Here is a 26,595-nt window from a genome sequence, read left to right on the forward strand (position 1 = left end):
GCAGAATTTTATAAGACATTTCTTCCTCAGTTGTTAGATCCCCTATATTCTTTCTTTACCTCTGTCATACAATCGGGTAAAATATCAGGCACTTTTACAGAGGCGACAATAATAGTGCTTCCTAAACCGGGCAAATCCCCTATGTCTCTGACCAATTACAGACCCTTATCCCTAATCAATACTGATGCCAAGATTTTTGCTAAAATTATTGCAAATAAATTACTCCCTAGTGTTCAGCACCTGACCAAACTGGGTTCTTACCTGGTCGCCTCTCTAGCGACAACACTAGGCTCCTGACTGATGTCATATACCTAGCTCGTGACTCACCGGACCCACTACTACTTATGGGATTAGACGCTGAAAAAGCGTTCGATCGCATAGAATGGAATTATTTATTCCAGGTTTTAAAATGGTATGGATATCCACCTTACTTCCTTTCTTTAGTTCAGATATTATATTCTTCACCCACTACTAAATTATATATCAATGACCTGTATTCTGCACCCTTTCACCCGACACGTGGAACTAGACAAGGATGCCCGCTATCTCCTTTATTGTTTAATATTGCTTTAGAACCTTTTTTGATAGCGATACGCTCGAATCCTAATATTAGGGGTCTAGTCACAAAAACGGCGCACGTCAAATTATCAGCATATGCTGATGACGTTTTACTGTATACTTCTCCTTTGTCTATTCCATTTATTTTAACGGTGATTGCTTCATACTCTTCTATTTCTGGATACAAACTCAACCAATCTAAGACTGAAATTATGCCTATTAACTGCCCTGAAACAAAAGATGACATTGTCAAATACGGATTTATATGGACCCCTAATAAACTCAAATACCTGGGTGTCCTATTTGGATCCACCATAGAGGACACTTTACTGTATAATTTTGATTATCTAATATCTAAACTCAATACGCTTATTAATCGTTGGTCACCCCTGAAACTTACTTGGTGGGGACGTTTGGATACTATAAAAATGATGCTTATACCTATTGTCAATTATACTCTCTCCATGTTACCTTGTTTAATGCCACAACAGAATTATAAGAAACTGGAAAAATTATTAATTTCTTTTTTGTGGAATAATAAGACCCCTAGAATTAGTATCTGTAAACTTAAATGCTCTAAGCAACAAGGCGGGGTCAATTTTCCCAGCATTTATGAATATCATTTGGCTTTTATTTTGCGACAAAGTAAGAGATGGATGGAAATTCCTTCATCCATCATTTCTCCTATGTGGGTTCATTTAGAAGCACCCACTGATACCTTACTCTTAAAATATGCCCCCGCTATGCATGGTATTACATCATTAGAACAACATCCAGTAATCCACTCCACACTTTATGCAATCAGATATTATGACTCCCACGCTGAACACAAATGGAACAGATCCTTAGAGGCTCCTCTTTGGAATAATCCTAACATCAAAATTCAGAACAAAATGATCTCATGGAAATTATGGCAGGCCCATGGATTGTGGAGTATATCGCATATTTATGATGGTCAGATCTGGTTCTCTTTTGAAACTATTTGTAGGACACATAACCTGCCACCTTCCCAACTCTTCCGGTGGCTGCAATTAACTCATTGTATCAAAAAACTATTTTCATCTACTACTTATGCAACTGCTCCACCCTCTTATCTGACGACTTGTGATTTTATTGCAGCATTAGGTAAAGAGGCTTCTAGATGGTACAAATCAATTAGAATACTTATAGATTCTCCTCTCCTCTCCACTAGAAATAGCTGGCATACAGAGCTCTCCTTTTCCTTAACGGAGGAAGAATGGTCGAATCTCTGGTTGTCTGCAGGAAAAGTTTTACATTCTGCGTCTTTACGTCAATCGGCCTATTATTTATTACACAGGGCATATTGGACCCCATGTAGACTGGCCAAAATGAACACTTCCTTGTCTAAATTGTGCTGGTCATGCAAATTGCAGGATGGTACATTGAAACATATGCTATTTGATTGCTCTATGCTACACAATTTCTGGAAATCGGTCTGGGCAGACATAGCTAAAATGCTTAGTATTAATGAATACTTCTCCTATGCTGTACTTATAACTGGCACTGCATCAACTCGCTATTCACCCCACAATTCAGCAAGCTTGGCATTACGTGCCTTATTATTAATAGCACTTAAGATCATACTTACCAAATGGAAGAATTTTGCTGATGTATCCCATGCGGAATGGTGGTCCCAATTGAATATTATTGTTAAATATGAATCTTTATATGCCCAAAAAATGGGATCCTTACAACGTTTCCATGACATTTGGGATCCGATAATACAATATTGCAACCGAATTTCGAAGGGAGGATGATTTAGACATTATTTTGTTTTGATTATATTTTTGATTCTTGTCTTTATTAAATGTTAATACATATTGAGGTTACTAATAGACCTCATAATTACCATTAGTGCAGTTGTTACTGATATTTCTTTATCTTATTTTGTATATCCAACTATTCAATGCATAACCTATTGTGTAACTGTGCTATGTCTCCTACCCATTTTTCTGCCTTATGGACATGGGATATTTGTTTATTACTATCCTGTTGATATTCCTTATTTTTCTGTTTGTATTACCTTGTAACTAAAAACAATAAAAATATTGAACTCTGAAATAATCCTAACATACATGGATTCACCTGCTGTAATCAAGAGATAAAAGTGTCAGCATATGCGGATGACATCTTACTATATATCACACCATCCTCTTTCTCAACTATGTTATCTGTTATCAAAGACTATGCAACCCTTTCAGGTTACAAACTGAACACTTCAAAGACGGAGGTCATGCCAATCAACTGCCCCAGTGTGGAGGCGGAGATCTCTATATATGGAGTTCAATGGTCTAGCACTAGAATGAAATATCTAGGAGTACTGTTTGGGCCAACAGTTGAGGAAACCATCCAACTCAATGTGACATATCTGCTGGACCTCACGAAGTCCATCACTAGCAAATGGTCTCCGCTAAACTTATCGCGGTGGGGTCGATTGGAAACAATCCGAATGATGATTACTCCTAAGATAAACTATGTCTTAAACATGCTTCCGTTCCATATGCCTCCAGGTTTCTACAAATCTATTGATGGTATTCTTTCTTCTCTCTTATGGAATAAAAAGCAACCTCGCATTGCTTTACTTAAATTGAAGGCCTCTCGGGAGGACGGTGGAGTTGGGTTTCCTGATTTTCTTCTATCTCATAACGCTTTCCTTTTACATCAATGGTTTCAGACGCATAATGTTTCCAGGAATGCAGATATACCTGCTTGGCTTTGTTTAGAACACTCACTTTATGGTGAATACAGACTGTCCTTACTACCAGGGTCGTCTTTATCGAAGAGGGAGAAATCTGACCCTATCCTTTCAGCATACATGAAAGCGCTTAATATGGCAGAATCATCCTTATCAGTGAAATGGACACACTCTAAAATGATCCCCTTGTGGAACAACTCTATGCTTAAAATCCAAGACCGCACTTTTTCGTGGTCCCTCTGGCAGAGCTGTGGAATTCAGTCTATACAAGACCTGATGGACAGTGATACTTGGATGTCTTTTGAGGATCTTATGCTCAAATGGAGCTTACCATGTACACAAAGATACCAATGGCTGCAACTGTTGCATTGTTTTAATCATTCAATGCCTAATACTCTCATGTTACTTTCCAAACCGAGCCTATATGAATTGTACCACAAAATCTCTCCATGGAATAACAGAGCGTCCATCTGGTATAAAACCGTCTTATACCCGGACTGTAGACCTGCTGCCCCTACGGAACTCAAGTGGAACTCTTGAGTTAAGCCTACCTTCGGATGCCATTAATTGGTCCGCTGTTTGGAACATGCTTTTCAAAGCCATATGTTTAGCTTCACTTTTACTGTCCATGTATTTTTTGTTACACAAGGCCATTTGGACTCCCATTTTATCTCACAAGATTGACCCTTCTACTTCACCGAATTGCTGGTCTTGTGGGCAACATTTAGGTACACTTGAACATCTATTATTCTCATGTACTCACTTAAATATCTACTGGAATAGGATATGGCACACAATATGTGATATTTTAACCATTACTGATCCACTTACATATAAGATCCTCATACTAATGGATAGGGGCTTACAATCCCCTATTGATGCTACAAAAGGTCGATTATTATCTATTATGTTGTCGTTAGCAATTCAGAATGTGCTACACTACTGGAAAGACTTAACGCAAATAGAGTTACATGCATGGTGGAACTCCCTATGTCTTGTTGGTAAATATGAAAAAATACTGGCTGAACGTAATGGTACCTCTTATCTATAGAACTATTTGGGCGCCTTTAGTAAGATACTGTAATACATAGACATTTTGCTGCTTATTTCTTGACGAACTATGGGTTCTTATGACTCTACACTACTTGTTTTATTAAGATTTAGGTTGGATAGACCCTATATCATCTCTCTTATTCATTACTATGTACATTCGTACTATTATTGCTTTTTACAATGTACTTGCCATGTTGTATAATTGTATCGAATATGCATTTTGTTGTGTATGTTTGTTATTAATGAAAAATTTCAATAAAAACATTGAAAAAGAAAAAGAAATAAATTATATTACATTACATTACATATTCTCAATGTCCTTGACTAATTCTATATCCATGTCCTCCTGTTGTCTTGGAGGTCTATATACTACGCCAAGATACAGGCATTTGTCCTTCCTTCTAGCCAAATTCACTCAGAGGGATTCCCCGGTGTACTTGACATCTGCGATCTTGGTAACTTTAATGTCCTCTTTAGTGTATAGTGCTACCCCTCCTCCCATTTTGCCCTCTCTGTCCCGCCGAAGTAAGTTGTATCCCGATATAGCCAAATCCCACCCATGGGAGTCCGTGAACCAAGTCTCGGATATTGCCACCACATCTAGGTCGGCGTTCCTCATTTCCATCTCTAATTCCAGAATCTTATTGTCCAAACTGTGGGCATTAACATACATATCCCTCCATACCTTATGTTTGCTATGTGTCTTTGTAGATATTCCTGCCTGAGCTAATTGGACTCCTATAATACTGTCTGCAATGTGTGCACTTACCTCGGACTCAGAAATGGATTGACAACTTACTTGCCAAGTTGGTTACTTGCGCCATCACATGAGAGGGTACCTTCCCCCAACTTACCTAGTTTAAAGCCCTACGAAGTAGGCGGGCTAGACGGTGTCCAATGACGTTCTTTACCCTTCTGGTCAGGTGAAGTCCATTAGGTCCCTGTAGTCCTTGCAGCACCTCTCCATGGTTCAGGAATCCGAAGTTCATCTCCAGAAACCCAAGTTTTACCTTTTCCCAAGTTTGAATGCTAGCATGTAAGATATTCCAATGGAATTTTTCTTCCACTCAGCAGATCCTCACTCATCACCTCTTCAGGACAAGGAGTGTTTGAGGTCTGGGTTACCTATTTGTTAGCAGCATAAAATCTGTTTTACTCTTTTGCAATCTTGCCAAGAATGTATGACCTGGATTGGCTGCTGTTGGAAACAGGACACTGGTCTTTATGAACCTTTCATTTGTCCCAGTATGGCAGTATTTCCTTTTTGCCACCTCTAACCTGTCATAGAGGAAAGTGTTTTTGCTTGCAGGTCTGGGCAGAGAAGGCAGCTCCAACTATCAAGCTGCTCTCAGCGTTTTTTGTCTGGCTTGCTCAATGATAGCTATGCCCCTGAAATAAGGTGCTCTTTTCTTTATGCAAACTATCCTGAATGTATTCCTTGGTTATGGTCTTTGTTTCTTTGATTATAGCATGCATAAATGTTTTGTAATGTACTATGCTTAACCATTTTTTCATTCTTGCATTCACAAAATGCTGTTTATCATTAAGTTCTTGTAAGCTGTTCAGTTATTTTTTTAAATAATAATTCATTTTAAATCTGCAAGAAGAGGACTTAATATCAACTGGAGCTTTCTTTATTAGTGACCAAATCTTAGCTGCTTCTGTTTAATAGAAGAGAACCTTTGCTTCTCTTTCAGACATATTTGATTTGATTTTTTTTAACCTATTTCAACATATTCTGTATACTCTTCTCTTTACAGTTGACTGAGGGAAGAGAATATATTTTAGGCCTGATACATTAAGATATTAAGCAGCTAGAATTAATAGTCAGTGTCACCTTGAGCAGTTTTTCCATAGGTTTGCCATCAATACAGCTAACCTCAAACTAGTAAGGGGTATTTACTAAGGGGATCATAAGTTGGATTAACTACCAAATTGGTATTTGTAATGAGAATTCAGAAAAGTGTTTTTAAAAGTCCTAAATACTATGAATATTTTTTTTCATTAGGAGGGGAAGGTGAGTTTACTGATCATATTTAATTTCTTATGCTTTGTTACAAACTCAAATTTAACACTTGCATATGGCTAGTTATTTTTTTCTGGAAAGTTTGTGCATTATTATTAGATGTGTTTTCTGCCCTTTGTTTCAGATACCTTTGAAATGGTTTCTGAAGATGACGATGGGAAAATGGTATTCAAGGTGAACTACCACTACATGTCTCAGGTGAAAAATGCCAGTGATGCTAACAGTGCTGCCAGGGCTCGACGACTTGCTCAGGAAGCAGTGACACTTTCCACATCACTTCCCCTCTCATCTTCATCCAGTGTGTTTGTACGTTGTGATGAAGAGCGGCTTGATATCATGAAGGTAAAATCTGAATATTTTATAGGTTTCTAAAATAGTAGTGTGTCGTTAGGTTTCACTGTTTAAAACAGAGCAAAGGCTTGCCCCTGTGGTGCTGGCAGTGTTGTAATATGCATCTCTATTACTATAATAAACCAAATGACCACACTGAAACTGGATAAACTGCTATTTTAAATAAGAGGAGAAAAAAAGACCTCAGTTGTATGGCACCTTCCTACTCAAAGCACACAAAAGCAGGACATGTAACCACCATCATAAGTCAGAAAAAAAACGCCACTTATCTTGTATTGCAATTTCCAGGTTCAGAAATCGGCCATGCTCCAACAGCAGGAACAAAAAGTCCAAATCTTCTATCAATTATTCTCCAATCCTGGTCGCAGATCTTGAAACTGAAAATTATCTCCAAGGATATCCAAAATAATGTTAAAGCCTGACAGGGAAACCCTGTTTTGCTATCATTGCGTCGAGGAAAGCCTCCTGCTAACAGCCTTGCTCAGGAAAAAATGGTGCGCCTGGGGAAAGGAAGAAGCGATATGGATTGTTTTGAAAAGAGAAGATGGAACTTCTATCCACTTGGGTATTGTCTACAGACCTCCAACTCAATCATAGCAAATTGACAAAGTTCTGATTACAGATATACAAAAGTTGGGAAAGAAAGGGGAGGTGCTGTTGCTGGGTGATTTCAACCTGCCAGATGCGGACCAGAAAGTTCCATCTGCGGAATCGGAAAGAAGTAGGGAAATCGTGGATGCCTTTCAAGGGGCTCTTCTCAGACAAATGGTGATGGAACCCACAAGGGAAAAAGCGATAATGGATCTGGTGCTCACAAATGGAGAAAGTGTTTCTAATGTCCGAGTGGATGCCCACTTGGGAAGTAGTGATCATCATACAGTTCTATTCGATATAGCAGCCAAATAGGAGGATGGCCACACAAACTCAGCCCTGGATTTCAAACATGCAGACTTTAGTAGAATGAGAGAGTACCTGAATAAAGAGCTGATTAGATGGGAAGACATAAGGGAAGTGAAAAAACAGTGGTCCAAGTTGAAAGGTGCAATAAAAAGAGCTACTGACCTTTATGTGAGAAAATAAATAAAAATAAGAGAAAAAGGAATCGATATGGTTCTCCAAACTAGTGGCGGAAAAAATAAAGGCAAAAGAATTGTCATTCATGAAATATAAAAAAAACTCAAGAAGAGTACAGAAAGGAATATCAGATGAAACTGAAATAAGTAAAGAGAGAGAGATGTCTGGTGGAAGCGGAAGAGCAAATGGCTATGAATATAAAAAAGAGAAACAAAATTTTTTTCAAGTATGTTAGTGAAAGGAAAAAGACAAAAAATGGAATTACGAGACTGAAAGAAGGTATGTGGAGAGTGATGAGGGACAAAGTAAACGTGCTAAACAAATACTTCTGTTCTGTATTCACAGAAGAAAAACATGGAGAAGGACCGCGATTGGTTAGCAAAGTTACACCTGGGAATGGAGTAGAAATACCACGCCATTCACAGAAGAAAGTGTTTATGAACAACTTTAAAAACTGAAGATGGACAAAGCTATGAGACCAGACGGGATCCATCCCAGGATATTGAGGGAGCTCCGAGAGGTTCTAGTGAGTCCTCTTAAAGATTTGTTCAGTAAGACTAGAGAAGAGTTGATATGGTTGCAAAAGTGGTTGCTGAGATGAAGTGGGAAACTACAGGCCAGTAAGCCTCACTTTAGTTATTGGAAAAATAATGGAAACGTTGCTGAAGGAGAGAATAGTGAAATTCTTAGACTCTAATGGATTACAAGATCCAAGGCAACATGGCTTTACTAAAGGTAAATTATGCCAAACAAATCTGATTGAATTCTTTGACTGGGTGACCAGAGAATTAGATCAAGGATGTGCGCTAGATGTAATTTACTTAGATTTCAGCAAAGCCTTTGACACGGTTCCTCATAAGAGGCTCTTAAAAAAACTCCATGGGCTGAAAGCGGTGAACTGGATTAGAAGCTGGTTGATGGACAGATGCCAGAGGGTGGTGGTTAATGGAATTCGCTCAGATGAGGGAAAGGTGAGTAGTGGAATGCCTCAGAGATCAATGCTGGGACTGATTCTGTTAAATATGTTTGTGAGCAACATTGCTGAAGGGTTAGAACAGACATGGGCAACTCTGGTTCTTGAGGGCCGGAATCCAATTGGGTTTTCAGGATTTCTCCAATGAATATGCATTCAAAGCAGTGCATACAAATAGATCTCATGCATATTCATTGGAGAAATCCTGAAAACCCAATTGGATTCTGGCCCTCGAGTACCGGAATTGCCCATGTCTGGATGAGAAGGTAAGGTTAGCCTCATTGTGGTTGATACCAAGATTTGTAACAGAGTGGACACCCCAGAGGGAGTTGAAAACATGAAAAAGGATCTGCAAAAGTTAAAATAGTCTAACATCTGGCACTAAAATTCAAAGCGAAGAAGTGCAGAATAATGCATTTGAGGAGTAAAAATACAAGGGAACCCTATAAACGGGAGGCAAGAGGCTGATAAGCACTGACGGAGAGAGGGACCTTGGGGTGATTGTGTCTGAGGATCTAAAGACATCTAAACAGTATGATAAGATGGTGGCTGTAGCCAGAAGGATGTATAGAAAGAGGAATAACCAGCAGAAGAAGGAAAGTGTTGATGCCCCTATATAGGTCATTGGTGAGTCTGCACTTGGAGTATTGTGTTCAGTTTTGGAGGTTGTATCTGGTGAAAGATATAAAAAGACTTGCAGCGGTCCAGAGGAAGGTGACAGAAATGGTAAGGGATTTGAACCAAAAGAAGTATGAAAAGAGCCTGGAAGATCTAAATATCTAATCTAATCTATTTGTGTGTCGCTCATACCTATACAGGCTCAAGGTGACTGTAAAGAGAGGCAAGAGGGGAGGTGGATAAGTAAGAGGGAGAGGAAGGGGAGAGAGGAGGTGGGAGGGAAGGGGAAGGGTGAGAGGAGAGGGTAAAGGAGATTAAGTATCGAACAGATGGGTTTTCATTTTTTTTCAGAAGATGATATGGCAAGGTTCAGTTCTGGCCTTTTCTGTAAGGCCATTCCATGTTTTTACTCCTAGAAAGGTAAGCATGGAGTGGAAAACTCATTTATAGTGGAGGTATTTTGTGGATGGGAGATTTAGTAGCATCCGGTTGAGAGTTCTGCGAGAAGTAGACCATGCTATTGAGAAGAACTGGATGAGTGGGACCGCAGAGTTTCCATAAAGTATGAGGTGAATGATGCAAGATATTTTGAATGTTATTCGTGATGGGATGGGTAGCCAGTGCAATTGTTTGATGAAGGTTGTGACTGAGTTGTATTTTCTCAGGTTGAAGATAAGTCTTACGGCAGTGTTTTGGATGAGTTGCAGTTTGTGAATTAGAGCAGTGTTGATTCCCAAATAGATGAAGTTGCAGTAGTCCAGTTGTGGTAAGATCATCAGTTGTACGATTAAGGCAAAGTGGTGTTGGTGAAAGTATGGCTTGATTAGTCTTAGTTGTCTCATAGTGTAGAGGGATTTATTTCAGAGACTAGTTATTTGAGGTTCCATGGTTACAGGGGAGTCCAGTATGCAACCTAGGATTTTGGAGGACTCGTCTATGGAGAGGGTTTCGCCTGATCGAAGGGTGATTATGCTTGTTGGTGCCATTTGCTGGGCCACGTGGAAGTATAGAACTTTGGTTTTAGTTGTATTTAGTTTCAGTTGGTTGGTTGTTGCCCAATTTTGGATTTTTTCTATATTGTGTGAGATTTTGTTGGATAAGTCCGATTGATTTTTGGTTGTTGGAATAAGGAGAAAAATATCATCTGCGAATGAACAGCTCATGAAAAGATTGAATAGGATTGGAGAGAGTGGGGAGCCTTGTGGCACACCACAAAAGGCTTTTCAGGGGTTGGAGGTCTCTCCGCTCATATTGACTATATATTCTCTGTTTTTTAGGAAGTCTGAAAACCATTTTAGCACTGTGCCTGTTATGCCTTTTTCTGATAGTTTTATTAGTAGAAGATGGTGGTCAACTGAGTCGAAGGCTGCTGAAATATCAAATTGGAGGAGTATTGCTTGGCGTCCTGTGCTGAGCAGTTGTTTGGTTTTTGTGATTAAGGTGAGGAGGAGAAGCTCTGTGCTGTGTTGTTGACGGAATCCGAATTGGGACGGGTGGAGGCATGAGTGTTGCTCCATGTACATTGTGAGTTGTTTACTTACGTGGGTCTCAATGATTTTTGTGAAAATGGGTATGCTGGCGATAGGTCTATAATTTGAAGCCAAAAAGAGATCCGCCTTTGGTGATTTTGGTATCGGGGTGAGAGCAATCTTTCCCATTATATTTGGCAAGTGGCCTTGGTTTAGGGAGCTATTGAATAGGTTGGTGATCAAGGTGGTGATTTGTCCAGGAGCGGCAGTGAGAAGGTAAGAGGGACAGTTGTTTAGGGAGCTGCAGCGCACGGATAGTTTGGATAGTAGTTTTTTTGTGTCAGGGATGGACAGGTTGGAGAATGTGGCCTTTGTAAACTCTAGAGGAGAGTAGGGACAGGGGAGATATGACACAAATGTTTAAATACTTGAAATGTATTAATATAGAACCAAATCTTTTCCAGAGAAGAGAAAATGGTAAAACTAGAGGGCATAATTTGAGGTTGCAGGGAGGAAGACTCAGGAGAAATGCTAGGAAATTATTTTTCACGGAGATGGTGGTGGATGCTTATAATGCTCTCCAAGGGAAATGGTGGAGGGGAAAACGGTGATGGAATTCAAAAAAGTGTGGGATAAACATAAAGGATCTCTAATTAGAAAACGAAGGATGTAAATTAAAGAGCTAAGACCAGTACTGGCAGACTTGCAATGTCTGTGTCCCATATGTGGTAATTTGGTGTAGGATGGGCAGGGGAGGCATCAATGGGATCTCCACTAACTTGGAACATGAGGATGTTACTGGCCAGACTTTATGGTAGATATCCTGCAAACAGGATGGTTGTATAGGCTGAAGTAAACTTGGATGGCAACTTCAGCATTTGGAACCTAGGACAATACCAGGTGGACTTTACAGTCTATGCCCCAGAAATTTCAATGAAGAGACAAGTTAATTTAATCATGTATTTTTAATGAGTATAATGGGCAGACTGGATGGCCATCATTTACTATGTTACTATGGGGGTGTGGTGCAGTGGTTAGAGCTACAGCCCCAGCACCCTGGGGTTGTGTGTTCAAATCCTGCACTGCTCCTTGAGACCCAGAGCAAGTCACTTAATCCCCAGTGCTCCAGGTACATTAGATAGAGTGTGAGCCCACTGGGACAGAGAGAGAAAAATGCTTGAGTACCTGAATAATTTGTAATCCGCATAGAATTGTAGAATATGCAGACTATAAATAAATTAAAATAAAATAAAATTTTTCTTCACTTGTTTAAAATAGTGGCTTATCCAGTTTCAGCGTTGCCATTTGTCTTATTATAGTAGTGATGGTAGATAATGCTGTGACGTTTGCTATAGAGTGTGTAGTATTGTAATATGTTCATTGTAATCTTTTAAAAATCCACAAACCAGGTATCTATAAGATGCTTCGTCTCTGCCTCATTAGTGTAAAACGGGTATAAAATTTTTTTGTACCTGTTCGTCTTGCTAAAATATTTTCCGGTTCTTATGCTGGAAGAATTGTGGCCAGCAGGATACTTTTGTGCATATTTGGTGGACATGTCTCTTGGTGGCCCCATTTTGGACTCACTTGTTACAACTTTGGGGAAATATTGTGGGAATGGGATATCCTTAGTCACTTGATACTTGCCTTTTACATGTTTGCCCATTGGGGATATTACAAAGACTGCATAGATTTGCTACTTTTTTCTTTGTGGCAGCCAAATTAATGTTGGCAAGACATTGGAAAAAGGCTTTGATTCCGTCTTTTGAACTGGTTTTGAGAAAGTTGGATTATTTTTGCTCAATGTTCAAACTTACTGCATATAAGAATGGTAGACTTTTAGCATTTAATAAAATATGGGACCAGTATATGCCTTGGAGAGATGGAGACGATTGATACTATGAATAAGTTGTTATCAATATGATTTGATCTTGGTTTTGTGGGATCTCTTTTTGGGTGGTGGGGCATATATGGGGTGTTTGGGGATTATGTTGTTTTTTATATATCTTTATAGCAGTATGTATGTTTGTTTAGCACAAAAATTCAAAAATATCACTCCAAAACAAAAGCACCACACAAGCCAAGAAAGCTAGCTTATTACTTAAGCGAAAGAAAAGCCTCAGACAAATGGAAAGGTGTACCCACACTCTTCCACCAAAGCATCATAGGCAAAAAACTTTCGCACAAGTTTAAAGTTAGCAGGTAGGAGCAAAAAATAGCCAAGAATGATTAATGGTAAAAACCACTGAACACAAACAGGCCAGGCTGACAATCGTTTCATGGCCAGTAACCACTGCTTCAGGGCCTTAGCGTCAAATCCAGGCTATCCTATAACACAAAACACAAACCCAAAAGGGAAATGAAATTGCTCACCTGCTAAAAGCTGAAAAAGAACAAAAGCTCATCCAACTACTTACAGTACGCAGATCCTAACTGCTGCTTTCAACCACAAATTTCAAAGCACTGTAGTGGGGCTTATAATCATGTCCAGCACTGTCAGGAGAAAGATCACGTGACAGGTCAGCTGAACATGAACCAGCCAATCCGGGCAGACCATGTCAGCTCATTAACAAAACAGAATGGTTGAAATCACATGAGCTAAAAACAGCTGATATACAAAAGAGAGCATACTAGAGAAATACTGCAGACAAGATAAAACTAAAATGATGACATGATTAGCTATAGAAATGCTAACGGGATTCAGTAAAAATAGAACCAATCGATGCTTGTATTTAATCCATGGGTTTGCACAGCCTGAAGCTGAAAAATCCAAAATTGCTCCCTGCGCTGGAGTTGAAGTCTTCTATTGCCGCTCCTAGGATGAATAGGAATCTGATCAAGTACCAAACAGCGTAGTTGAAAAAAATCATGTTTATGAGTATCACAATGTTGAGCCATAGTTGCTGAGGCTAGTCCTCTCTTTAAAACACTTCTGTGTTCATTTAGGCGTAGTCTCAGAGGACGTGAAGTTTATCCCACATAAATAAGTCTGCAGGGGCAAACAATACAGTAGATCACATGATCAGATTCACAAGAGGTATGAACCTTAAGTTGGTAGCAGCAGTTAGGATCTGTGTACTGTAAGTAATTGGATGAGCTTTTGCTCTTTCAATTTTTAGCAGGTGTCACCTGCCGGGGTCTCTAGAAGCAAGGAAAAGACCCCTGACAGGCAGCAGCACAACCCTGGCGTGGCTCCCAAAGTGGAAGACCTCACTGGTGCTACAATAAAGTACAGCGAGCCAAGTCAAATCCAAACCAATGTCCCAAGTTTAATTTGTATCCAAACACAATGATTAGAAAACCAAAAAATCATATAAAGGAGCACTAGCATACAAGCTTCCTTTTTCCAAAAGAAAAAAAAAAACAGATTTTTTTTATCTTCCAAACAGTTCAGTGAAAGAACAGCAGGGTTTATGTCAGGTAAGTTCACAATCAAGGTTCTAGTGCTTTACCCTGCATTGAACCACAGTCTCTGTAAGAGCACACAAAACTAGTCCCATAAGAAGTTCAAAAGAATCCTCTTGAGTCCTGGACTTTTAATCCAAAATCCAGATTCTTCACCAGGTATTACATTTCACATTGTAGAGCCAACTTTAATCGAGAAAAAAAAAAAAAAAAATTCCTACTGCAGGCTCTTGTTATTCCAGCAATAATCAGTTTCAGTCCTTCCCACTGTTGGGCCACAGAATTGCTGGTTCCCCTTTTATTACTCAGCTTTAACAAGCTCCCTCTGAATCCCAACCCTCAGATCTTCGGGGCTCCTACCCCAATTCTGTAAGTCCTTGCAGTGGCGTACCTAGGGGGGGGCGGGGGGGGCGGGCCGCCCCGGGTACCAGCCCTAAGGGGGTGTTCCCGGCCTTGCCGTTCAGTCCCCCGCCACCCCCGAAGGACCGCTCGCCCACTGACCTTCCTGCACCACCTGTGAAGCAGCCCGCAGCAGGATCGCGAAGTCAGCGTCAGCATCCCTGCGCTGCTTCCTGCGCCGCGATCCCGCCCCTCCTCTGACGTCGCAGGAAGCAGCGCAGAGATCGCTGACGCTGACTTCGCGATCCTGCTGCGGCTGTTCATAGGTGGTGCGGGGAGGCCAGGGGGGCGAGCGGTCCTTCGGGGTGGGGCGGGGCATCAGGCCTTCAGGGTGGGGCGGGCGGGCAGGCAAGCAGGCTTTCAAGGGGGAGGGGGTGACAGGCAGGCAGGCAGGCCTTCAAGGGGGGACAGGCCTTCGGGGGGGGGGCAGGCCTTCAAGGGGGGCAGGCAGGCCTTCAGGGGGGTGCAGGCCTTCGGGGGGGGGTGTAGGCCTTTGGGGGGGTGCAGACCTTCAAGGGGGTGCAGGCCTTCAAGGGGGGGGACAGGCCTTCAAGGGGGGAAAGGCAGGCAGGCCTTCAAGGGGGGGACAGGCCTACAAGGGGGGGGGACAGGCCTACAAGGGGGGGGGGACAGGCCTACAAGGGGGGGGACAGGCCTACAAGGAGGGGTACAGGCCTTCAAGGGGGGGTGCAGTCCTTCAAGGGGGTGCAGGCCTTCAAGGGGGAGAAAGGCAGGCAGGCAGGCCTTCAAGGGGGGGGACAGGCCTACAAGGGGGGGAGAAGCTACAAGGGGGTGGTACAAGCCTTCAAGTGGGGGACAGGCCTTCGGGGGGGGTGCAGACCTTCAAGGGGGTGCAGGCCTTCAAGGGGGGGAACAGGCCTTCAAGGGGGGAAAGGCAGGCAGGCCTTCAAGGGGGGGACAGGCCTACAAGGGGGGGGGGGACAGGCCTACAGGGGGGGGGGGGACAGGCCTTCAAGGGGGGGTGCAGTCCTTCAAGGGGGTGCAGGCCTTCAAGGGGGGGAAAGGCAGGCAGGCAGGCCTTCAAGGGGGGGGACAGGCCTACAAGGGGGGGAGAAGCTACAAGGGGGTGGTACAAGCCTTCAAGTGGGGGACAGGCCTTCGGGGGGGGTGCAGACCTTCAAGGGAGTGCAGGCCTTCGAGGGGGGTGGTGCAGGCCTTCAAGGGGGTGCAGGCCTTCAAGGGGGGTGCAGGCCTTCAAGGTGGGACAGGCAGACCTTTAAGGGGGGACAGGCCTTTGGGGGGGGACCATGATTTAGAAGTACACGGAGGGAAGGGGGTGTTCAAAGAGACATGCATATGCCAAACTTTGGGGGGGGGAAGAAATAATGGGTCTGAAAATAGAGGAGAGGGAGAGAGATGATGGACCATGGGATTTAGGGAGGGAAGGAACAGAAAGGGAGAGAAATTGGACACAAGGGATGGTGTGGAGGAGGGATAGAGATACTGGATAGGAGGGTAATTAGGAAAAGAAACGGAGAGATGGTGGACTCTGGGATGGTGGGGAAGGAGGGAGAGATGCCGGATGAAAGGGTATTTAAGAAAAGGTGGATCTGTGGAGGGAGATGAAAAAAAGGAAAGATACCAGACTTCCTGGGAAGGGAAGGGAAATGGAAAGGGAGGACAGAGTTGGCAGATGGATGGTTAGCATGCAGAAAGAAGGAGACTCTGGCAAGCAAGTTATCAGAAGAAAACCAGAGCCTTGGACCAACAAGATTTGAAATATAACCAGACAACAAAAGGTAGAAAAATTAATTTTATTTTCTGTTTTGTGATTATAATATGTCAGATTTGAAATGTGTATCCTGCCAGAGCTGGTGTTGGACTGCAAACGTGAGCTAGGATTTAACAGAAAGAGGAAAAGTCCTTTTTGTTTCTTTATTTTATTTACACCACAGCGCCAGTGTGGTTAGGAGAAGCCAAAGGGGGTGAAAAAGCTATAAAACCCACCAGGAGTTTTGAAAAAAATCACCCAACTGGGCAGGAAAATCGAATTGAAAAACCAATTCAATAGGGCTGAATCGAATCAAAATTTTTTTTTCCTGTATCTGGCAGCATTAGTTTGCGCTACTGTCTTAGACTTTAGGACCTGGGATTGGGGAGAGATGGCATCCTCAGTACTTTATAATGCAAGTGAAACGAGGATTTGGTCAGACTTTTGAAGGGTCTGCAGAAAAAAAATATTGTATAGGCCGGGGACATGAGACAGCAGGAAATGGGAAATTTTCTTCCTTCTATTTTTGTGAATGGAAAGGCTGAGGATGTCAGAGAGGTCAGTTAAAATATGTGCTTTATAAGAAAATATAATAATGTGTTTTATAAAGTTTATAGCATAGCTGGCCTACCCAGTGAGGTGTTCCTAGTGGTGATGGTGGCAGCGTGTCAATGTGTTGAGAGGAAGAGGTGGTCTGGGAAATTCTGCTGAGCAAACTCCGGGCCCATTTCCACCCCCCAGTTAGTCCACTCCACTCAACTGATTCACACACTGAGTGGGTCTTTGGGTGTTGTTTTGGGATCTCTTCCAGTGGTTTATCTCCTTCTGGTCCAAGGAAGGAAACTTTGTTATCCTTAGCATTGACCTACAGAATATGTTTGTAACAGCGCTGCTTGTGTGGCATTAGGCTATGTAGTGATCGAAAGAAAAAAACAGACCTTTGCACATTTTTGCACTATATGGTGGGTGTATGAGGAGATTCACATTTCCTGCACAGCTAAGTCCATGTGAAGTTACCTTGTGCTGTATTTGACATCTAGCAAGGTCTCTGTTTGAAAGGAAAGATCTAAACTTAAAAATGAAGTGGCCAGAAGTTATGGTAAAAGCAGATAGTGTAGCTGGTTTTAAGAAAGATTTGGACAAATTCCTGGAGGAAAAGTCCATAATCTGTTATTAAGACATGGGGGAAGTGTCTGCTTGCCCTGGATCGGTAGCATGGAATGTTGCTACTCTTTGGGTTTTGACCAGGTATTAGTGTCCTGGATTGGCTACCATGAGAATGGGCTACTGGGCATGATGGACCATTGGTCTGACCCAGTTAGGCTATTCTTATGTTATGTTCTCATCTGTAGGGGCCTTTGTTTTCACTTCTTATTTTAATGTATTTTTTTTCTGGGAACTTATCAGTGTTTTTTAGAATGGGAACAAAAATGGAAGAGAATTAATGTGTGTGGAATGGGGGGTAACTAATTTCTTCAGCTAAATAATTCAATCCACTTCAAACAGACATAGGAGAACTTGTGCACCATTCACACACCCTCCAACCAAAAACGTCAAAAGAAAAAAACTGTTCGACAACCTCCTAGCCATTCGAGCTGCAACACTCGACCCCCAACTCTACAACCAATTGATATCAACCACAGACTGCAAAACCTTCAAAAAGAAATAAAAACCCTTCTATTCAAAAAACACATAAAACCGAACTAACACAATCAGAACTGTCCCAAGCATCACCTGCAACTACTCCATATGTACTTCTAATGTCATGACAATTTAGACATAATTTATGTTATGTTATGTTTGGAATAATGGTTACATATATGAGGTTCAATAAAAGAAAATTTTCACTGCCTATTCTGACCATTTATTCCATTTCATGGTTATTGCAAAAAAAAAAAAAAAAAAATTTTTTTTACATGGGGATGTCAAAAAATGATGGGCCCCGGGTGCCACATACCCTAGGTACGCCACTGAGTCCTTGGAACTTAGAAAGCTAACAGGGAAACTGCTTCACAAGCCAGAAAACTTTCTTCAGTTTCTCTGGGCTTTTGCACAGCTAGAGTGCAGCAACGTAATCAAGCTGGTGCAGCACTGCTCTGAGCTTGGCTTTACACACCAAACAAAAATAGTTTCCTATCAATCTTCACCACTATATTCTTATACACTTCCGTACCTGCAGTACTTAGTGAGAAGCTGCCAAGCTTACATCCATGGCTTCCTCGATGTCAGCTTCAGGCATTGTCCATTCATCCGTGTCCATATTTTCTGGCATACCCAGCTGCTCTGCTGGCTCCTGAGCAAAGGAATCCTCACACTCCATGGGTTCCTGAGCGAGGTCTGGCCTTTGCCTGGCCCGGAGAACCTTCTCTGCCAGGTCCTCGTGTGCAGCCTGTCTTACTGTCTTGGAGAGCTGTTTAAGAGTCTTTGGGCCACACCCTGTACTAGGTGTGTGTGTGCCTGGCTTTCGTGCTCTTGGGCTCCCCCCCAGGTTGCTGGGCAGAATACCATTGGGAGCCTGATTAAACCTCTTAGTGTAGCTGGGGTTTTTACTGGGCCGTGGAGCTAACTTGTATTCTGGCTCCTGATCAGGTTCAGATGGCTCAGGATAGGCAGCTCTGCTTTCAGTATCCCCTGTCTGATCATTCTTGGTCAGTCTCTGGTCTCGGACACAGGTTTTAGGCTGGGGTCTCACTCTGACATGACCGTCTCGGGGAGCGGAAATGTCACATACCCCCTCCCTTAAAATCTGCCTAGTCTGAGGCTTCTGTTTCTCTTGGGGTGTCTCATACATTCTAGAAAGAACATCTACGTTTGTGTTCAGTTTTCCTACGACCTCTAATTTTCCTCCCTATGGGGTTTGGACCCGGAACAGAATCCATGAAGTCGTCGGGCCACTGCAATACCGGAGTTTCATAACCTGACTGATCTCCTGCCAGCTTCTCTCCATCAAACTCCTCTAACACATCCATTCTTTGTGCCAGGGCTGTCATTGCCTGTCTGACTTCACCTAATTCCTTTTCGCGGATGTCATTAACCTGTCGGTGCAGTTTATCCATATCCTCGCCTGCTTCCTCCAGAGAATCTGCCATTTTTTCTAACTGGCCAAGGTGGCGTTCCCACCGTTCATTGCCTGCCTTATTCTGTTTGACCAACAACTGAGCTTCTGTCTCTTTTTGCACTAGTTGGTCCTTAAGCTCTTCGGCTCTTTTAAGTCTCACCAACATATCTTGGCCTCGGGCTTGTTCCTCCTGCAGCTGTTCTCTTACTTGCTGCACTTGAACATATACTTAGGCAAGTTCTTTTTGTAGGTTTTCTACCTCTTGCTTATATCGATCCACGCCTGGTGAACTGGCCTGGCTGTTAGCTGTTTCGGGTTTAGGTATCTGCAAGCTGCCCTCCTTTTGACCTACCTTTAGTTTTTCCAGTTTGTCCCGTAAGGATTTTATTTCCTCCAGGAGTGTTTTGTCCTTCTCAGGCTGCTTTTCCTCCCCTGGTCGCTGGGATTCCCCTAACTGCTCTCTATCCGAGGATCCGAATCCTTTCCATCCCCGCTGGGTATCTGGGAGTTCTTTGCATTTTGCCAATTTCGGGTGCCAAATGCGCTCACAAATCATCTGAGCTACTCGCTCCCCGGGGCAGACCTTATAGTCCACATTGCTCTGATTAACCAGCAACACGGCTAGGTTACCCCTATAGTCTGGGTCAACTACCCCTGCGGCCACATCTACAGAGTATCGTAGAGCTAATCCTGATCTCGGCGCTATCCTAAGATAAGAACCCGGAGGAGAGGACACCTGTATGTCTCGTATTAATCAAAGCCCGGCTCTGAGCTGGGACAATCTGTTCTTGGGCAGCGTACAAATTGTACCCTGTGGCACAATCATAAGCCCTTGTAGGGGTATGAGCTTTATCGGATAAGAGAGCCCACTTTATAACTGGTTTCCAATTCTTACGTGTCCCCCTGGTACTCCCTTTATTCCCCCACGGGTAAACTTGGGGCCGGTTCCGTTCCACCCTGGCCCCCAACACCCATTTCTCCTTATGGCGAGCTTCCTGCACTACCAAACTAGCTCGGGCAACCTCCTGGGTTAAGCCTGTCCAGTCCTTCCCTAGAACCACAGGATAGGGTGAGAAGTCCACCACAGCTACCTTCATGCACCAGCTTCTCTCCTTCATCTTTATGAGAACTGGGTGAAGAGGATATTCCCTAGAGTCCCCATGTATACAGGCAAGGGAGATACTCTCCGACCCTTCCCGAGTATAGTCTGTCTTACCAATCTGTTTCCACAACCTACGGGAAATAACAGATTGCTCGGCCCCAGTATCAACCAGGGCTGTGACCCTTTTCCCTGCTACTGAGACGGGTACCTGATAAGGGGCGGTCTGGTTTAGTCTAGAGGACCGGACCACTAAGAGATCTCTCTTTTCCTGGCAATATCGCTGTGTGTGTCCCTGCTTCCCACATTTGAAGCAACGGAGACCCCCATCCTGACCTGTTCTCCTAGGAGTACTGGGCATTGCTTTCTTTTGGGGAGAGTTCCGGGAGTCCAGTGACTTGGACCATGGAGTCTGTTCTCTCCATGTCTCCCCTTTACTTAGCCTATCAGATTTTCTCTCCTCAAAAGAGCTCTGAGCATCCATAAACGCTTCAGCCGCCTCTACTACCTCCGTCAAGGTCTGACAGCCTTTCCTGCGGATCCATCCCCTCAAATCTTTGGGGACTGCTTCGAGCACCTGCTCTTTTACCACCTCTGCAAAGAGAGCTCTAGGATCCGCCAGATGAGGTTGTAACCACCTTTCCGCTAATTTTGACAGCCTTTGTACTAGAGCTTTGGGTCTTTCTCTAGGTAGCAACTGTGTGGCTCTAAATTTTTGGCGGTAGTGTTCAAATGTGTATCCTAGATAATCTAGAATATGTGTTTTTACTGTGGCATAATTATTGGCTTGCTCAGGGTTGAGTGTCTGGAAGGCAGATAAGGTTTCTCCGGCCAGGCAAGGCAACAGACGCACGGCCCACTGTTCAGGGGGCCATCCGGCTGCTGTCGCTATACGCTCAAATGTGTTCAAAAACTTGTCAGGAGCGTCACCGGGAACAATCTTACACAAATTCAAAGTGTTCAATGAATTTTGTCCTACCATGGGCTGCGCTGGTGGATTCGGCGGACTCGTTGGGCCTGGGTTGATCACCGTTGCGTGGAGCATCTGAGTCCAGGCTTTGGTCTGCTCCCCCATAGCCATTAATATCTCATCGTGTTGCCCCCTTGCGGCTTGCTGTCCGGAATGCCACATCTCTTGGTTCGCATTTATCAGATTTTGTAAATCCTCAGATTGTTGACGTCTTTCTCCAGCCAACACCGCCAGGAATTGTTGTGGATCCATCTTACGACCTGTGCAAATAAACAAACACAAAAAAGAAAACCCAAGTGCGGTCTCACAAGAGAGAGTAAAGATATCCCTCTTTTCTTAACCCCGAGCAGTATCTTAACTGATACTTCTCGTATCCTCGTCAGCCCCCTGTCTAGGTACTCTTTACCTGAGGTACTGATGAGTCTGCGCCTTTGGTTAATAGGCCTCCAGTCGTTCTGGCTACTCTCACACGTCCTGCTTCCCACGGGCGCTGATCCACACTGGCTCTGGTCTGGTCCGGGCTGTTATATTTCCGGTTGCTGAACTTCCCGAATCTTCCATCCGGTCTGGTCCTTCCGGTGGCCCCTCAGAAGCAAAGTCCTGTGTGCCTCTCTCAGCGTCGTCCCTGATCACAGGTAAACTCCACAAGAATATAAGCAGCAAAAAAATAAAATAATAAAATAATTTTTTTTTTTAAACAGATTATGACTTGGAATCACCAGTAGGGTGTGCTATATCCCACACCTGATACCATTTTGTCACCTGCCGGGGTCTCTAGAAGCAAGGAAAAGACCCCTGACAGGCAGCAGCACAACCCTGGCGTGGCTCCCAAAGTGGAAGACCTCACTGGTGCTACAATAAAGTACAGCGAGCCAAGTCAAATCTAAACCAATGTCCCAAGTTTAATTTGTATCCAAACACAATGATTAGAAAACCAAAAAATCATATAAAGGAGCACTAGCATACAAGCTTCCTTTTTCCAAAAGAAAAAAAAAACAGATTTTTTTTTATCTTCCAAACAGTTCGGTGAAAGAACAGCAGGGTTTATGTCAGGTAAGTTCACAATCAAGGTTCTAGTGCTTTACCCTGCATTGAACCACAGTCTCTGTAAGAGCACACAAAACTAGTCCCATAAGAAGTTCTCAAGAATCCTCTTGAGTCCTGGACTTTTAATCCAAAATCCAGATTCTTCACCAGGTATTACATTTCACATTGTAGAGCCAACTTTAATCGAGAAAAAAAAAAAAAAATTCCTACTGCAGGCTCTTGTTATTCCAGCAATAATCAGTTTCAGTCCTTCCCACTGTTGGGCCACAGAATTGCTGGTTCCCCTTTTATTACTCAGCTTTAACAAGCTCCCTCTGAATCCCAACCCTCAGATCTTCGGGGCTCCTACCCCAATTCTGTAAGTCCTTGGAACTTAGAAAGCTAACAGGGAAACTGCTTCACAAGCCAGAAAACTTTCTTCAGTTTCTCTGGGCTTTTGCACAGCTGGAGTGCAGCAACGTAATCAAGCTGGTGCAGCACTGCTCTGAGCTTGGCTTTACACACCAAACAAAAATAGTTTCCTATCAATCTTCACCACTATATTCTTATACACTTCCGTACCTGCAGTACTTAGTGAGAAGCTGCCAAGCTTACATCCATGGCTTCCTCGATGTCAGCTTCAGGCATTGTCCATTCATCCGTGTCCATATTTTATGGCATACCCAGCTGCTCTTCTGGCTCCTGAGCAAAGGAATCCTCACACTCCATGGGTTCCTGAGCGAGGTCTGGCCTTTGCCTGGCCCGGAGAACCTTCTCTGCCAGGTCCTCGTGTGCAGCCTGTCTTACTGTCTTGGAGAGCTGTTTAAGAGTCTTTGGGCCACACCCTGTACTAGGTGTGTGTGTGCCTGGCTTTCGTGCTCTTGGGCTCCCCCCCCAGGTTGCTGGGCAGAATACCATTGGGAGCCTGATTAAACCTCTTAGTGTAGCTGGGGTTTTTACTGGGCCGTGGAGCTAACTTGTATTCTGGCTCCTGATCAGGTTCAGATGGCTCAGGATAGGCAGCTCTGCTTTCAGTATCCCCTGTCTGATCATTCTCGGTCAGTCTCTGGTCTCGGGCACAGGTTTTAGGCTGGGGTTTCACTCTGACATGACCGTCTCGGGGAGCGGAAATGTCACACAGGTGAGCAATTTCATTTCCCTTTTGGGTTTGTGTTTTGTGTTATAGGATAGTCTGGATTTGGCGCTGAAGCAGTGGTTACCGGCCACGAAACGATCGTCAGCCTGGCCTGTTTGTGTTCAGTGGTTTTTACCATTAATCATTCTCGGCTATTTTTTGCTCCCACCTGCTAACTTTAAACTTGTGCAAAAGTTTTTTGCCTATGATGCTTTGGTGGAAGAGTGTGGGTACACCTCTCCATTTGTCTGAGGTTTTTCTTTCGCTTAAGTAATAAGCTAGCTTTCTTGGCTTGTGTGGTGCTTTTGTTTTGGAGTCATATTTTTGAATTTTTATACTATACTTCCCTCCATTCCTCCCTATTTTTTGTGGTTGTATTCAATTTGTTTAGCTATATATATATATATATTATTTTTTTATTTTTTTTTTAATTTATTAAATTTTTTATTTTTTTTTATTTTTACGGTTTGTTTTGTATTTTCTGAAGAATATTGGCTGATAGCTGTTACCCTCTGTTGTAAGGGGGAACTTTGTAGCATTGATGTGGTTGTTTTTGTATTTTTGTTTGGAAAATGAAAATAAAAAAAAAAAAATATCCACAAACCAAAAAAAGATATATATTGAAACTGTGAGCTATAATACCACAATCAGAATAAAGCATAAAAGAGAGTAACAATTATCCTGGGTGGAGGAAAAGACTCAAGAGCTCAGTGAAACAAAGTCTTATTTGATCTATGTGGCACATTGGACTGTTTCATCCGGTTCATATGTTAGACTGAGCATATGTTACATTTTGTAGCTAAGTGAGCTTCTACTGTTTGTGTTACATAATCAGTTTTTGGGAGTTTTTCCTTTTTTCTATTTGAGTAGGGCTTTTAAAATATTGATATTGATAAAAAAGAAAAAAGTTCTTAAGTACATATTTAAAAAATAATTTAAAAGGGAGTTTTCAATAAAAAGGGGGAGGTTTTTCTGACCAATGATAGCTGCAAGTATGTGATCAGTTCATCAATGCTATTCGATTTTGCAGTTCTGTTTTCACTGAGCTTTTGAGGTCTTTTCCTCCACCCAGGATAATTGTTACTCTCTTTTATGCTTTATTCTGATTGTGGTATTGGGGCTTACAGTTTCATTGTAATATTTTGACAGTTGGAAAAAAATTGAGGGATTAGAATAATTCATTCTTACAAAGATCTTAGTTTTTTATATTCTACTAGTCTTTAAGCCCATTACATTAACGGGTGCTAGAGTAGATGTCTGTCTGTCTGGTTTTTTTTTTTCTTTGTCTCTCTCTCCTTGCACACTGCCTGCCTGTCTGTCTGTCATTTTTTCTGTCTGTGTCTCTCCCTATGTCCCTAACCCTCAGTGCCTCCTTCCTATGTCCTTAGTGCCCCTAATGCCTACTTCCCATGCCCTTAGTACTCCTTCATACGTCCTTACCTTAGTGCCCCAGTGCCAGCGTACTGTGGTCCTTAATGCCCACAGTGCCTTCTTCCTATGTCCTTAGTGCCCCCAGTGCCTCTGTCCTGCTTAGTGCCCTCAGTGCATCCTATGTCCTTAGTGCTCTCAGTGCCCCTTTCTATGTCCTTATTGCCCCCAGTTCCTCCTTCCTATGTCCCCATCATTATCTTCCAGACTTTGTCCCACCCCCAGCCCCGATGCCAGCCTGCCTCCCATCCCCCTGAGCAGCATGTTTCCATTTAACCCCCCCCCTGATGCCAGCCTGCCTGCCTGCCTCCCATCCCCCTGAGCAGCATGTTTCCATTTAAATCCCCCCACTCCGCAGATGCCAGCCTGCCTCCCATCCCCCTGAGCAGCATGTATCCATTTAACCCCCCCCCCACCTGCGCCGACCCTACCCGACACACCCGAAACCCCCATTGACCCTCCCAGCCGACCCTCCCACCTCTAGGCGGCCGACAAACCTCCCAGCTCCAGCAGTGTCCGAGGCACAGTAAACACGCTGCTTCATGGTCTTCTATTGGCCTAATTTCCTCTGCCGTGTTTCTGATGATGTCATCAGGGACACGGCAGAAGAAATTAGGCCAGTAGAAGGACGCGAAGCAGCGTGTTTACTGTGCCTCGGATGCTGCTGGAGCCAGGAGGTTTGTGCTCGTCTCGCGGTGGGTCGGCTGGGAGGGTCAACGGGGGTTTCTTGTGTGCTGGGTAGGGTCGGCGGCGGGAGGGGGGGTGGAGTCACAGCGTGTTACTGGTGTGCTGGGTACGGTCGGCGGCGGGTGGGGGGAGTCGTGGCGTGTTACCTGTCGCCGGTCCTTAGACGCGCATATGCGTACTCTTACCTGCCACAGCTCAACATGCGCGCTTAGCATTTTATTATATAGGATAGCTTTCCTACTTAACTGTTTCCCCTATTGTGGAACTAGGGCAGTGGATTCAAATAAAGAAAGATTTTAACCAAAGAACTGTATAAATATTAATCCTGCATAGCTAAGCTATGGGACCAGCTCATAATGACAGTTCTTAAAGAAGAATAAAAAAAGAATCAAGGGAATTATGGCATTAGTGCAGAATGCTATTAATGGATGCAAGAAATGGGCTTTTTCTTTTAAAAACTTGAGTTTCAAAATAGCCAGAAATTTTAAACAAAATCCGTTCTTCTTTAAATTTATTAATTGTAAAGTATACATCATTATGTCATTATTGTAAATCAATTTTATGCACCATTGCTGCCTTGGAGAAGAAACTTCTGTGCTATTTGTTTTTATTGGCTCAGAAGTGAATTTTATTAGAGTGGCACAGTGCCTTCCCACCTACAATGACACAGTGGTTGAATCTGATCCATGAGCAACACAGAGTGAGGAGAAATGGTTCCCTTTCAGAAGATCAGTTGGATTCTTAATTATTAGCTGGAAGGTCCTGTTCTTCCCTCTGCTCTTCTTATTGATTTTGATCTGAGTCTGGCAAAAGGAGCA

The 26,595-nt window shown here is 43.1% G+C and overlaps 1 protein-coding gene across 4 annotated transcripts in view; it reads left to right on the top strand.

Moving 5' to 3' along the window:
* BIRC6 (baculoviral IAP repeat containing 6) overlaps window positions 1–26,595 on the top strand; it is a 1,530,571-nt gene that overhangs the window by 1,440,151 nt on the left and 63,825 nt on the right. For all 4 annotated transcript variants that reach the window (XM_033935681.1, XM_033935678.1, XM_033935679.1 and 1 more), the window contains one exon: window positions 6,478–6,695. In XM_033935681.1, the coding sequence (XP_033791572.1) occupies window positions 6,478–6,695 (218 nt within the window). The remainder of the gene's footprint in view (window positions 1–6,477; window positions 6,696–26,595) is intronic.

This window comes from Geotrypetes seraphini, chromosome 3 (assembly GCF_902459505.1).
Source record: "Geotrypetes seraphini chromosome 3, aGeoSer1.1, whole genome shotgun sequence".
Classification (NCBI taxonomy): Eukaryota; Metazoa; Chordata; class Amphibia; order Gymnophiona; family Dermophiidae; genus Geotrypetes; species Geotrypetes seraphini.